The following is a 14,541-nucleotide window of genomic DNA, read 5'->3' as shown; positions in this document are numbered from 1 at the left end:
TGTCTGTTTTCATAAATGTTCCATGCTCACTTGAGAAGAAGGTATAGTCTTTAATTGTTTTGTATAATGTTCTACAGTGGTATTTTTTCAGCTCTTCTGTATTCTGATTGTCTTTTGTCTGCTGTTCTGTCAGATACTAAGACGTTTTAAAGTCTCCAACTGTGATATTTCTTGAAGCTGTATTAGTAGGCAAATAGGAATTTAGGATTGTTACATTTCACTTTTTAATGGACTCTTCAACCATTATGCAGTGCCTGTCTCCATATATGCAGTGATACTTTTGCCTTTAAGTCTGAGTCTGGTGTTAGCGTTGCCACACCAGCTTTCTTTTCCATCCTTTACTGTCAGCCTTACCATGTTCTTATATTTAAAGTGTGTCTCTTATAAACTGAAAGCAGTAGTTGTTTGTTAAATCTAGTCTGACATTTAAAATTTCTTATTTATATTATTTAGTCCAATTATGTTTACTGGTATAATTGGACTTAAGCCTACAGTCTTGCTATTTCTTTTCTTTATGTACCATGTCTTCTTTCTTCTCTTATTCCTCATTTCACAACTCCTTTTGGATTTAAACAAACTTTTTTTTTAACTTAATTCAATGCTTTATTTTTTTATATGTTTTTAAGATTTTATTTATTTACTGGAGAGAGAGAGAGCACAGTCAGGGGGAGCGGCAGGCAGAGGGAGAAGCAGGCTTCCCGCTGAGCAAGGAGCCTGATGTGGGACTCGATCCCAGAACCCTGGGATCATGACCTGAGCTGAAGGCAGACGCTTAACCAACTGAGCCATCCAGGCGTCCCTCCTCTTGGATTTTTAAATTATTATATTCTTTTGTCTCTATTAGCTTTTAGTCATATATTCTTTCAGAAAATTACTAGTTTTTTGGAGGTTACACTGTATATAACAATATGTAAGTGTGGACATCAGCGGTGTGAAGATGTTCAAAGTCATGGGAACTGTATGAGATCTTCTTGCTCATGAGTATAAATAAAGGAGAGACGTGGTCTCATGGCTGAATCCTGGGGCACCATGAGGTTTAGAGGTTTAGAAGTGATAAAGATGAGGATTGAGCAGTGGGGACTATAGGAGGAATCTGTGAGGATGGACTAAAGTTGAGAGAATATGATATTCTGGAGACCAAGAGAAGTATGTATTTCAAGGAGAAGTAAATGGACCTCAGGTTTGAAGATGGAAGCATAAAGTTGGCATTTTAACCTTGACTTCTTAGGAACAGGAATACAAGAAGAACTAGCAGATGCAAATCAAACATCACTTTTGAAAGAACAAGCAGAAAGTTTAACTCTCAACAGCAAAACAAGGGGAAGGGGTTGCCAATAGCTGTGAAATACCAGGTGGAGGTGTGTGCTGAGCTAAAGATTTCAGAGCTGCTCCTTTCAAAGATGGAACCTCAAATTGTCAAACCTAATCTTGTAGAACAGCAGGAAGGACTTTTAGGATGGTGCTAGATCTCTGTACCGGGTTTCTTCCTGAGAAGCAGAGGGATGGGGTAGAATGAGGACTCATAGGCACAAGCTGTGTTGGAAAGCTGCAGTCCATCTGTGAAGTAGTAGAAAATGAAGAAGACTTTATACTTGAAAAAACTAAAAAGACTTCTCTCAGTTGAAGAATAGTAAAGATTGAGGAGAGCATGCAGTGCCCTTATTCCTGCCAGTTTGGAATACGGTTCTCAGTTCACCCCATGGGAAAGCTGGATCAGAAAATAGCTGGAACAGGAAAAATCCATCTCCTTCAGTGCTCAGGAATTAAAAAAACAAAAAAACAAAAAAACAGCCATCACAAGATATATGCAAAGTTATTACAAGAAATAGGAGAAGACAGGACAAACAAGTGGTAATTCATGTGAAAAATGTTGTCATGTAATGCCTAAATATTGTTACTAGTTTTTAATAAAAATTAACAATAAAATAATGGCTTTGGGTGTGCAAGAACATAAAACAGGCAAATAAGAGGTTCTGAAAGAGATAGTAAGACCGCAGGAAGATGTATTATGAGCTGTGTTATATCATAGGAAATAATTGGGGAAAAAAAGGAATAAAATAGCTGAGTAATCAAAACACAATTTGAAAAAACAGGTAGAAAAGATAATGCTGAAAGTATAGTAGGAAATATGGAGGTTATAAATGAGAAACCGAAACAACAAAGGGTATGGAAACAGTGCCTGACATCAAGTAATGGCTTCTTGTTTTCATTACATATGTTTTATAATTTTTATCCCAAATTTCTTTTGCCAAGACAAGCTCATTGAATACTTCAGCTCACTTCTCCTTCTATGTTTGTCCATCAAAGAGGGCACGTTCTGCATGGAGCACTGGGTGTTAAACGCAAACAATGAATCATGGAACACTACATCAAAGACTAATGATGTAATGTATGGTGATTAACATAACATAATAAAAAAAAAGTTATTTCCTGGTCATATAATTAGGTAATGGTATTTTATGAGACTTCTCTCCACCCCCCCCACCCCCGGATTTTGATCTTCCAAAGAGAAAGATCTTGGTTTCACTCTTTAATAATCCAGAATTGCACATTATTAATGATTTTGCTTGACCATGGACCACATAGAGCCAGATTTCCATAATAATTCAGAAAGTCATTACCATAAACTCTTTGTAAACATACATGCCAGGTCATCAGTCATTAGATTCTGATTTGTCAGCTATACCTTGACGTAGAGACTGAAAAATCATGCCTGTGTTATCATTCTTGTTCCTTCTGAACAGAAGTAACACATGCTCATTTTAAAAATTATCATGGAATATGAAAGCCAACTCCATGTCATCCTCCTCATACACACACACATCAAGTCCTAAGAGGAACAGGACACTTTTGATGGGGTTTATATAGATTTGTTAATAACATTTAAATATTTATTTTCATAATAAAACTAACATTATTAATATCATAAATATTAAATATATTATTCTATACATGCTTTTTTTGATCTTTCATTAGCATTTTACCATATTTGCTGGTTTTTACAGAAGTATTTTTAAAAGTACAGACATTAAACCACTAAATCTTTCAGTATGATGCCTAAAAGCTTGTGTTTGGTAAAGCTTTCCAGTTAATTCTGATGAAAACCATTTGTTAAATACCATTGACTTAATATCTATTCAGAGTGTTGAAAGAAAATCATAGGTAGAGTTATGGCTGCCAGAAACATAGTTGAATGAAAATCAGAGCTGCGTGAAATATTTAAAAATTCAGTGTTTAACAAAGACGTTGTTATAGCAGCGTAGCTCATGTTTGTGTTAAATTATACAAACAGACTTTTTTTTTTTTTAACTTTTTATTTTATCACCCAGTGCTCATCACGACAAGTGTGCTACTTAATCCCCATCACCTATTTCACCCATTCCCTCCACCTCCCCTCTGGTAACCATCTGTTTGTTCTCTGTAGTTAAGAGTCTATTTCTTGGTTTCTCTCTTTCTTTTTCCCTTTGCTCATTTGTTTTGCTTCTTAAATTCCACATGTGAGTGAAATCATATGGTATTTGTCTTTCTCTGACTGGCTTATTTCACTTAGCATTATATTCTCTAGCTCCATCCATGTCCTGGCAAATGGCAAGATTTCATTCTTTTTTATGGCTGAGTAATATTGCATTGTGTGTGTGTGTGTGTGTGTGTGTGTGTGTGTGTGTGTACACCACATCTTCTTTATCCATTTGTCAATTGATGAACACTTGGGCTGCCATCATAATTTGACTATTGTAAATAATGCTGTTATAAATATAGGAGTACATGTATCTCTTGAATTAGTGTGCTTGTATTCTTTGGGTAAATACTCAGGGGTGCAGTTGCTGGATCATAGGGTAGTTCTATTTTTAACTTTCTGAGAATCCTCCATATTGTTTTCCACAGTGGCTACACCAGTTGCATTCCCACCAAACAGTACATGAGGGTTCTTTTTTCTCCACATCCTTGCCAACATCTGTTGTTTCCTGTGTTGTTGATTTTAGCCATTCTAACAGGTGTGAGGTGATATCTCATTGTGGTTTTGATTTGTATTTCCCTGATGATGACTGATTTTGAGTATCTTTTCATGTGTCTTTTGATCATCTTTATATTTTCTTTGGAGAAATGTTTGTTCATGTTATAGGCCTTTCTTTTTTTTTTTTCTTTTTCTTTTTAGCAAATGAAGCTGAAAGTGATGGGGAGATTTGGGAAGGCAACTTTTTAAAAACATTATTGGACTGTAAACTAACAGAATGAAAGAACTTGAATATAAGATTATGGATGAGAATGAACAATTTATGGGGACAAACAGCTGGGCTTACAAGAATAAAATATATTCATTCTAGATTTGTAAATTGATGGTTTGGTTCTAATCTGAATCCAGATACAATGATATGTTTGCTTCAGGGTGATACCTTTAAAAAAATATTGTCAGTTCTTAGGTTATTGGACTCAGTAGTATTAGTATTGGCATTCTATGGAATTGTATGATACATTATTACAAATATAGTATTATAGATAGCAGAGGAGTAAAGACAGGTATGCATAACCAAAAAATATTAAGGTACAGGTAAATGAAAGTTCCAGGTTCAGGTTTAGAATTGTAGGCTTTCATGTTATGCAGAGATATAAAAGCATATATATATATATATATATATATGCAGGATTGAAGACTAATGTTAAATGAGGTGAGATTTGGTTGGGAGAAAGCCAGAAAACATTGGAAGAGGGTTTGATGGCCAGGAGAAGTCCACACTATTGAACAACTCTGATGGAATAAAGGGAAAATACTATAAATCAAAAGAGCTGTAAATCTGATCCTGTGGCAAGGATGGCTTGACCACTCATTGTTTTTGCTATTTTGTTGTGTGTTTTTATTCCTGGTGCATCAGAGCTAGAAACAGAATTAGAGATATTAGAGATAGCGTTATCGTACCATTCCCTTTTGAATTAGAGGTCTTAGAAATTTGATTTGTTGTTATTGTGTGGAATGGAAAAGAGAGATGAGACTGGAAGTGTGTATACTGTTGTTATAATCGAGACATGAGGAGATAATGAACTAAGCTTGTTCACTCCCTGAAACCTAATTAATTTTGTTTCTCCTAAATATCCTTGTCAACTAATCTTCCTTGTTACTCTATTTATATTTCAGAATTAATTAATAACAGTAGAAACTATTCAAGAAAGAAGTTCAATGAGTTTAACAAAGGTAGAAATTGGCTCCATAATGATAAATATGAAAGAATTCATTCTGAAGAGAAACCTTATGAATATAATAAAAATGGGAATGGCTTCCACCTTAATGACGACTTTGTTCACCATCAGAAAATTCAAATTTTGGAGCAACCTTTTGAATACAGTGAATGTAGGAAAGCTTTCCATGAGAATTCACTCTTTGTTGTAAATAAGAAAGCTTACACAGGGAAGAATACCTGTGAATACACTGAATATGGGAAGATCTTCTGTGATATGTCATCTCTCATTGCTCATCAGAGAATACATCCAAGAGAGAATCACTGTGAATTTAATGAATGTGGAGAAAACTTCTTTGAGGAATCCATTCTCTTTGAGCATCAGAGTGTTCAGCCTTTCAGCCAGAAGTCAAACCTCATTCCAATTCAGAGAACCCACTCAATTGACAATATACTTGAGTATAATGAATGTGGAACACTTTTTAGTGAAAAGTTAGTCTTTGGTGTACAGCAGAGAACACACATAGGAGAAAAACCTTATGAATGTCATGAATGTGGAAAAACCTTCAACCAGAAGTCAGCCCACACAAGACATCAGAGAACACACACAGGGGAAAAATCTTGTGAATGTCATGAATGTGGGAAAACTTTCTACAAGAATTCAGACCTCATTAAACACCAGAGAATTCACACAGGGGAGAAACCTTTTGAATGTCAGGAATGTGGGAAATCCTTCAGTGAAAAGTCTACCCTCACTCAACATCAGAGAAAACACACAGGGGAGAAACCATATGAGTGTTGTGAATGTGGGAAAGCCTTCTCATTTAAGTCCGTCCTTACTGTACATCAAAAAACACACACAGGGGAGAAGCCCTATGAATGTTATGAATGTAGGAAGGCCTTTCTCAGAAAATCAGACCTCATTAAACATCAAAGAACTCACACAGGGGAAAAACCTTATGAATGTAACGAATGTGGGAAATCCTTCTCTGAGAAGTCAACTCTTACCAAACATCTGAGAACTCACACAGGTGAGAAACCCTATGAATGTACTGAATGTGGAAAATTTTTCTGCTACTCCTCAGGTTTCACAGAACATCAGAGAAGACACACAGGGGAGAAACCTTTTGGATGTAATGAATGTGGGAAAAATTTCCGTCAGAAGTCAGCCCTAATTGTTCATCAGAGAACTCACATAAGACAGAAACCTTATGAATGTAATGAATGTGGAAAATCATTCTGTGTAAAGTCAAAACTCATTGCACATCATAGAACACACACGGGGGAAAAACCCTATGAATGTAATGTTTGTGGAAAATCATTCTATGTGAAGTCTAAACTCACGGTACATCAACGAACACATTTGGGGAGAAACCCTATAAATGTAATAAATGAGGGAAATCACTCTGGGTGAAGTCAAGAGTTTATAGAAAACACAAATGGAGAGAAAAATCCATTGATACAATGATTTTAATAACATCTTTGGCCTAAAGTCAGTTCTCACAATATAGCAGAGAACTTAGAGAGGGGAGAGAATGATATGAAGCTATGGAATATAGAAAACTTTTGTGTTGGAATTTGAACCATACTGTATATCAGAAAACTCAGTGGAGAAAACCTATTGGTGAATGAATATAGGGAACCTTTTGCCCAAAGCCACACCTCACTAAACATCAAAGAAAACACATAAGTTAGAAACCTCTATCAGCATTCGTAGGGTAGAGAAGACTTTATCCCCGGGCCTTAGAAAATGCACAAATTATAGGAAACTATAGGAAAATATTTACTCTGAGGTGATGACTTGTGTGAAGTGCTTGAAGTAGGATCTGGTCGATGTTGGAAATTACTAGAGAAAATATTTTAAATATGTGGAAGCTTTAAGTTAAATCTAAGCTTATACATCAGAGATTTTGAAGGGTTTCTAGCAATTGAGGAAATGTGGAGAACTTTTCATTTAGAAATAGTGTTTTATTTTTGTAAAGATACACTTTGGCCCCTTGCCAGGTCCGTTGTTCCCCTCTGTTTAAGGTATTAGACGTGAAAACACACCACACTGGGAGCACAGTTGTAAGCACGTCAGAGGCTTATTGTTCAGGCATATGCAAAACAAGAGAAGACTTTTAGCAAGAGGACCCACCAACAGGACTTTCTGATGTCCAGGTAAAAGAGAGAGATTTTGGATCTGGTGACACATGTAGGAATAGCTTGCCAGCAGGATGTTTTAGTAATTCTGGGATAGACTGATTTTGAGTGGCTCATCCTGGAATAGTGGATCAAAGGGGAAAGGTGAGTTGCTATGCATGCAACATAGTGAATGTAGGAAAAGTGAGTGTGGAGCATAGGTGGTTTCTTCCCTGGCAAGTGTCATCCTGTTGTGAGTGACTTACTGTACCCAACTCTATTTCTCCACATACTTAACACCTTTCATATGTGATGTAACAATTTAAAAAAACTGAAACAATTATATATGAAAATGCATTCTTAAATATAGAGCTTTAAAAAAGCACAAGTAGAGGGCGCTTGGGTGGCTCAGTTGGTTAAGCGACTGCCTTCGGCTCAGGTCATGATCCTGGAGTCCCAGGATCGAGTCCCGCATTGGGCTCCCTGCTCGGCAGGGAGTCTGCTTCTCCCTCTGACCCTCCTCCCTCTCATGCTGTCTCTCATTCTCTCTGTCTCAAATAAATAAATAAAATCTTTAAAAAAAAAAAAAAAGCACAAGTAGATACTACTACTGGGTGGGTTATAGTAGCTTACAGCAGATCAGTGTACTAACTGAGAACAACTAGAAAAATATCACAAAAAGCATCTATTTGAATGCAGCCTATTGCTGCAGAAGCAAAGAGGACTAGAGGTAACATTCAGGAGAGGAGTGAATCATAGAAAGTACACAGGCAAAATGCAGCTGTTTTACCTGGGAGCACTTGCCAGTTCTGGCCACAGAGAGGAGCCTGAGTATTGAGCGTGGCTCAGGTGGAGGCTGGAATTCTTAGGAGGGCAGAGACGAGAGCCAGCAGAGCTTTTGGCTGTCAAGGCTGGAGTGAAAAATTCTTAAACATTAGAGGTCAGACACATAGACAGTTTTTAAGGAAATTTTTAGAAGACTGACTCAGCACAGGGCAGGAGCCTGAAAAGCAAAGCTGAAAGTAGATTTTTTTTCAGTACTAAGAAAAAATGATTAGAATTTGGGAACTGCCAGTAGGTTGGGCCCTTGCTGAGCACAGCATGCTATCAGTAAAAGCAAGGTCATCTCAGAGGTAGATTGTACCTTATTGCAATTGCAAATGATACCTGGTATTTAAAAAAACAAACAGAAACCTGCCCAGAAAGAAAACTCTTAAGAACAGATGGCTTCACTGTAGTTATTCCAAATATTTAAGAAGGAATTGATACCAAGCTTTTATGAATTTTTCCAGAGAAAGGAAGATGGAACTTTTCTAATTCATTTTGTGAGCTCAGTATAACCTTGATACCAAAACCTGTAAAAGACATTTCAGGAAAGTAAAGTTACCAGTATTTTATGAATTAAGGTGCATAATCCTAAATTTAAAAAAATCCAGTCATATCCATGGACCAAGTAATGTTTATTAGAGGAGCCAAAGGATTTAATATTTAAAATGAAATCAGTTTGGCCAGTTCTTCCTCTGACGTTCTTCTTTCTCCCTTGTGCTTTCTGTATTTCTCTCTTGCCTTCCCTTCCTAGAGTGGACGTCAGAACAGGCCTGCGTTGGGGGATGAGAAAGGTATTGTGGTGAGGTGCACACCTGCATCAGGAGTGTTGAGGGCAGCTGGAAGAGACGATCAGCATGGCTGAAATATTTAACATTGAGCAAATAAAATGTATTGCGGATGATGAGAGCCAGATTGGAGAAGGCTTTCATAAAAATGGAGAAGGGGAAAGTTAGAAAACCCCGGAGTGTTGGATTGAAATGTAACTCGTAGAAGTTGTGTGTGCGTGTGTGTGTGTGTTTTATGGATCTATCTGCTGAGAGGGCCTGCACACAGTGATACCCCAGGCGCAGTGAGCACACCCAAGTGCCAGTTTACTAATTTCTAAATGCTGTCCTCCACCAAAAAAGAGACCAAGTTTCTGGAGTGATGGCAGTTTCCAGGTCAGAGATAGGAAGAAATACAAGATGAACCTGAATCATCTTACCTACCAGACAGAAAATGTTCAGAGACTCTTGGAGACAAAAGTACCATCTTGGACAGGTTCCACTGGCCAAATCTGAGACAGTTCGGACAAAAAATAACAATAGCATCAGAATACAAGAGACTTAATAAAATGTGAATCCATTAATTTATAGTGATATAAATAAATGAGTAAATTCATGGAGAAGGGAAAACTTGTCTTTACAGAAGATGCCAATTAATGTAGGGAGAATAATGGAAATAGGAAAACACCATAACAGCCATCAGAGTGGTGGTTGATTTAGGTGGTAGTTGCCAACATAGGCTAGAGTGTGTGGGTAGAGGTTTGATGAAGAATATGATATTAACATAATCTTCAGAAATTTCCCCACAAAATACTAATCAGCTGCAAAGGTGAAAGTGGTAATTTTATGATTAAACCCGGCAGAAACCAACATGATTAGGTGATCAAAGTTCACCTCACCAGTGGAGTAGGACAGGTCAACACGATGTGTCCCCTGATGGGATGCCCTGAGAAGAGCCAGCATCATCTGTGTGGTATTTTTGCCAAGAAAGCATGACCTGTGTTTACTTAGGAGGAGATACCAGGTGAACCCATTTGAAAGGTTATTTTACTGAATGCAAAGCCTATTGTCTTTAAAAATGTGAAGGACATGAAAACTGCTCCAGATTGGAGGAAACTGATCTATTTTAAAGATTTATTTATTTAGAGAGTGAGTGATCGAGTGAGTAGCGGGAGGGGCAGAGGGAAAGAATCTTCAAGCAGACTTCCTGCTGAGTGGGGAGCCCTATGTGGGGCTTGATCTCATGACCCTGAGATCATGACCTGAGCCAAAACCAAGAGTCGGACTCTTAACCGGCAGAGCCACCCAGGTACTCTGAGACTGGAGATATTTTAAAATAACAAAAAGAAGACTAGACATTGTTAGAAGAGTTGGCAGAATTCAGCATATGGATTGGATGGTGGTGTTTATCAGTGTTTATCTCCTGACTTGGATGATTGTTGGGTGCCTTTGTGGAAGATACACCCTGGAGTAGGTAGGGGTAATGGAGCCTCATGTCTGCAGCTTATTTTCAGATGCTTTAGAGAAAGACTAATAATTTGTGTGTTTGAGTGCAAGTATGCGAGGGACAGATGGAGGAGGCGCAGTGCAGTTAGGGGAATCGGAGTGAGGGGGATATGGGAATCTTTTTGGTATTATGCTTGTGACTTTTTTAAGTGTGAAGTTATTTCAGAATAAATATTTAAAAGTTCAAGTTAATTGACGTAACCTACCACATCGGTAGAAAAAGCAAGTAAAGCCACTTGATTAATTCAATAGATGCAGAAAACATATTTGATAAAACTTTACACCCATTTGTAGTTAAAAAAACAAAACTAGGAATGGAAGGAAAGCTCGTCAAAAACTAGGAAACCAACATAGAGCAAACATCATACCAAGTAGACAAATACTGAGATATCTCTTCCTGATATGAATGAGACAAGAATGCTTATTACCACTTCTGTTTAACATAGGACTGAAGGCTCTAGCTTATCAGTAAGGCAAAAAGGAAAAAGAAGTGTAAGGCATAAAACTGGGGAGATCGAAGCACAACTCATTATTGGTAGGTGGTATCATTGCATAGAAATGTGAAAAAAATCTATGGAGACGTCATTAGAAGTAAGTGAATTAGCAAACTCACTGTACAAAAATTGTTTCTATATATAAACTACAAATAGAAAATAAGTGATACCAGGAAAGTTGTATCCACCCAGGATAGGGTAGCAGAGACCAGATTTACCTGCCTGCCTAAAAACACAGGGAAAAGGGAAACAGATAAAATCTAGGAAATAATTGTTTTCATGTCAGTGGACATTAGGCAGTGATCCCTGCGGGTGATAAGTTCACTACATTGTGGTGATGCTTATACAGGTGTATTAAATTATATCAAGATGTACACTTTAACTACTGTTACATTGCTGTTAGGTTTACAGTAGTCCTAAAACAGTAAGTTCTAGAAATCCAAAAACTTCATTGCCAAATTAAGGGATGTTGAAGACCAAAATAAATGGAAGGATATACTCACTGTGTTGATGACTTTGAAGACTCATTCCCCCCTCCCCAAATTGAATGGTAGATTCAGTGCAACCCTAAAAACCATCTAGCAGCTAATTAGAAATTAGCAAGTCTGAATTTAAAATGTGTATGCAGATTCAATGACTAACCCTAGTTAAGACAACCTGAAAATAGACAAATCTGCAGGACTTAGACTGCTGGATATCAAGATGGTGGTTCAGGCACAAGCATAAACAATGTCCAGAAACAGGCCCCAATATATTCGTCTATGACCAAGGTGACACTGTGATATCGTGGTAAAAAGATGGCATTTTTGGTAAATGGTGCTGGGTTAATTGGCTCTCTGTATGTGTAAGAAAAACACTTTGTAGCCACCCACCATACACAGAAACTCGTTTCGTATGGATTTACATCTAAATGTGAAAGGTAACACTTTCAGAAGAAAATATAGGTGAGCATCATGACTTTGGCTAAGACACCTTAAACAAGAAACCAAAACCATAGATAGATTCGACTACATTAGAATTAAGAACTGTTTGTTCAAAAACAAAAACCAAAAAAAACATAGGAGTTAAAAGACTGGGAGAAGATAATTGCAATGCATATCTCAAACCAAGGACTCTTCTACAGAATATAGAAGGAACTCCAGCAAATCAGCAAGAAAGAGAAAAATGAGCAGCAGATTGAACATAATTCACAGAGTATACTTAAATGATCAGTAAATGTGGAAAGTTGCTCAATTTCATTAGTCATCAAGGAAAAGCAAATTCTAACAAATATGCAATACCACTGCACACCAGAATGACTACAGTGATAAAACACCAACTGATAATGAAGATCTGAAGCAACTGGGACTAATAAAAGTTTGGTGGGAATGTAAGTTGTGCACTTTGGAAAAATGGACTCTTTCTACTAAAGCTGAACATACATGTAAATTTTGGCTGTGTAATTATACTTCTAGGTGTATCTCGAACAGAAATATATGTTTCCTGAAAGAATAATCATGGTGGTAGTATTCTCAATAGCCCAGAAGAAGTAGAAATAGCATGAATGGGCACCAACACTGAAATGCATGCATAAATTGTGCTCTTTGTTCAGTGCTGTATTCTACAGCAGTAGGAATGAATGAACCACAATTGTATGCATGCAAAAGAAACAACACAGAAGAGTAAGTGCTGTGTTTTTCCACTCAAGAAGCAGGCAGATGTAATACATGGTGTTAGAAGTTGGGATGGTGGTTGCCTGGATGGTGGCAGGTTGCAGAGATTGACTTAAGGGGGCTTCTCTGGTGCTAATAGTATTCTTTTTATCTCAATATTGATTGTAGGTGTATTCAATTTACAAAATTTATTGTGAATTATTTATATATATTCATGTTTGAGTGTAAATGTTCCTTAATAAAAGCAGAAAGTCTGACATTGTTCGCTCTCTGCTAAGATTCCTCCAGCAGCTTCCCATCTCACTTAAAAACACAGCACACCATGAATAATTAGGATAACAGCAGTGAGCATGTGTGTGAAGAATCCCTGTGTGATAAGTGCTTATCTCTGTGAGTTTACTACGTAAAATATTTTGTTCCCTTCACTATGTGACAGATAACAATGGTGTTCCTTATTAAAAGCTAACCAATTTATCTTATTCGATATATATGTTAAGTGAAATAATACTCCACAATTTTACTACATCTCCTATGTGTTCTCTCACAGTTTCCTGGCATATAAAAGTGGATATGGCCAGTGTTATGTATTGATTTTTCAATAAAGAATTCAGACATTGTGTCTATGAAGTTTTCACCTGCCTCAGGGTCCACCAGTAGGTGTAATGAAAGTACTAATTACACAGAATAAGCAATACCGGTGTGCCTGGGTTGCTCAGTCGGTTGGGCAGCTGACTCTTGGTTTCAGCTCAGGTCCTGATCTCAGGGGCCTGGGATTGAGCCCCGAGTCAGGTTCCGCACTCAGCTGGGGATTCTGCTTATGGATTCTCTCTCTCTCCCTCTGCCCCTTCCCCTGCCCATGCATGTTCTCTCTCTCTAAATCTTTAAAAAAATAAGCAATATCAAGGTAATTAATGAAAGCAGATGTGGACAGTACTACTTGAGTTCAAACACTATTGGTTTCCATTATATGAAGAAAATATCCAGCTGAAATGTTCCAATGAGAAATCTACTTAGGTATGAGTTGCATAGCCCCAGTATAACAGGAACCATCTACATTTGTATTATGATGTTGTATATACATATTTTCTCTTACTCATTTCTTCTCCAGTATAGGGGAGGCTGCAGAATTAGAGATCAGATTGCCTGGGTTCTTATGATGTGTCTGGCTCTATCACTTAATAGATTTGAGACACATTACTGTCTGTACTCAGACTCTCATCTGTAAAATGGGGACATTGATAGTGTCTCACTCATAGGGGCAATTTAAGAAGAGCTGTGCATGTGTTAGCTGTTATTTCTTAAATTAACTTCCAAACAATTGATAGGTTCTTACAGACTATACCCAACACTCATTTTTCTCTTGATGGCAGAGCATTAACTTGTTTTTCACCTTAGCCTGGGAAGGTTCAGAGGTAAAGGTTGACTGGAGTAAGCCAGTCACAAAAGACACTCCTCTCAGAGAGTTGTTTGGGATCGGCACGTGTTCTAGTTCTCACCAGAGTTGTTTGCAAAAGTGTTCTGGAAACTTCTGGAAAAGGTTTCTTTCTTGCCCAACTGAAACGTTTTATGTCTGGACTTGGCACTTAGTTCTGTCTTGCAACTCGCAGAGGTGGATGGTGGACTGAGGATGGTATGCTGAGAGTGAAGGGTTCCTGAGGAGGTTATTGAGCTGCCTGTTCTAACTTCTGCAGTGAGAATAGGTGGAGGTTGTATTCAGTGGTAGGTAGAGCAGGAGAGTAGCTTCCCTGCCCAGGCAGGGCCACAGAACAGGCCTCCAGGCTCGCAAAACTCTTGTCTGGGGAGCTGGTCAGGCAGAAATATGTCCCAGGTTCCCTGGCCAGATGGAGCCAGCGTCCTCACTGTAGATGTACAGTGCTGCTGGCCATGATCTCCACTCAAGTGCCGTTGGGTTAGGCAGCTTCCCAGGTGCTCAGGTCAGGCTTTTTCATTAGGTGGGGTGGGCATCTACATTCAGGAGTAGGTGTGGGCTATATATTAGCTCCCT

The 14,541-nt window shown here is 37.9% G+C and overlaps 1 protein-coding gene across 2 annotated transcripts in view; it reads left to right on the top strand.

Annotated features, from left to right (window-relative positions):
* ZNF37A (zinc finger protein 37A) overlaps positions 1–13,153 on the top strand; it is a 29,922-nt gene extending 16,769 nt beyond the window's left edge. For both annotated transcript variants that reach the window (XM_031031967.2, XM_031031969.2), the window contains exon 5: positions 5,132–13,153. In XM_031031967.2, coding sequence (XP_030887827.2) covers positions 5,132–6,585 — 1,454 coding nt within the window. In that variant the 3' untranslated portion in view covers positions 6,586–13,153. The remainder of the gene's footprint in view (positions 1–5,131) is intronic.
* The last annotated feature ends 1,388 nt before the right edge of the window (positions 13,154–14,541 follow it).

The sequence above is a fragment of the Leptonychotes weddellii genome, chromosome 6 (assembly GCF_054177405.1).
Source record: "Leptonychotes weddellii isolate Sample4059 chromosome 6, ASM5417740v2, whole genome shotgun sequence".
In the NCBI taxonomy this organism is placed as follows: domain Eukaryota; kingdom Metazoa; phylum Chordata; class Mammalia; order Carnivora; family Phocidae; genus Leptonychotes; species Leptonychotes weddellii.
The sequence above is the reverse complement of the archived record's forward strand: the minus strand, read 5'-3'. Positions and strand labels throughout refer to the sequence as shown.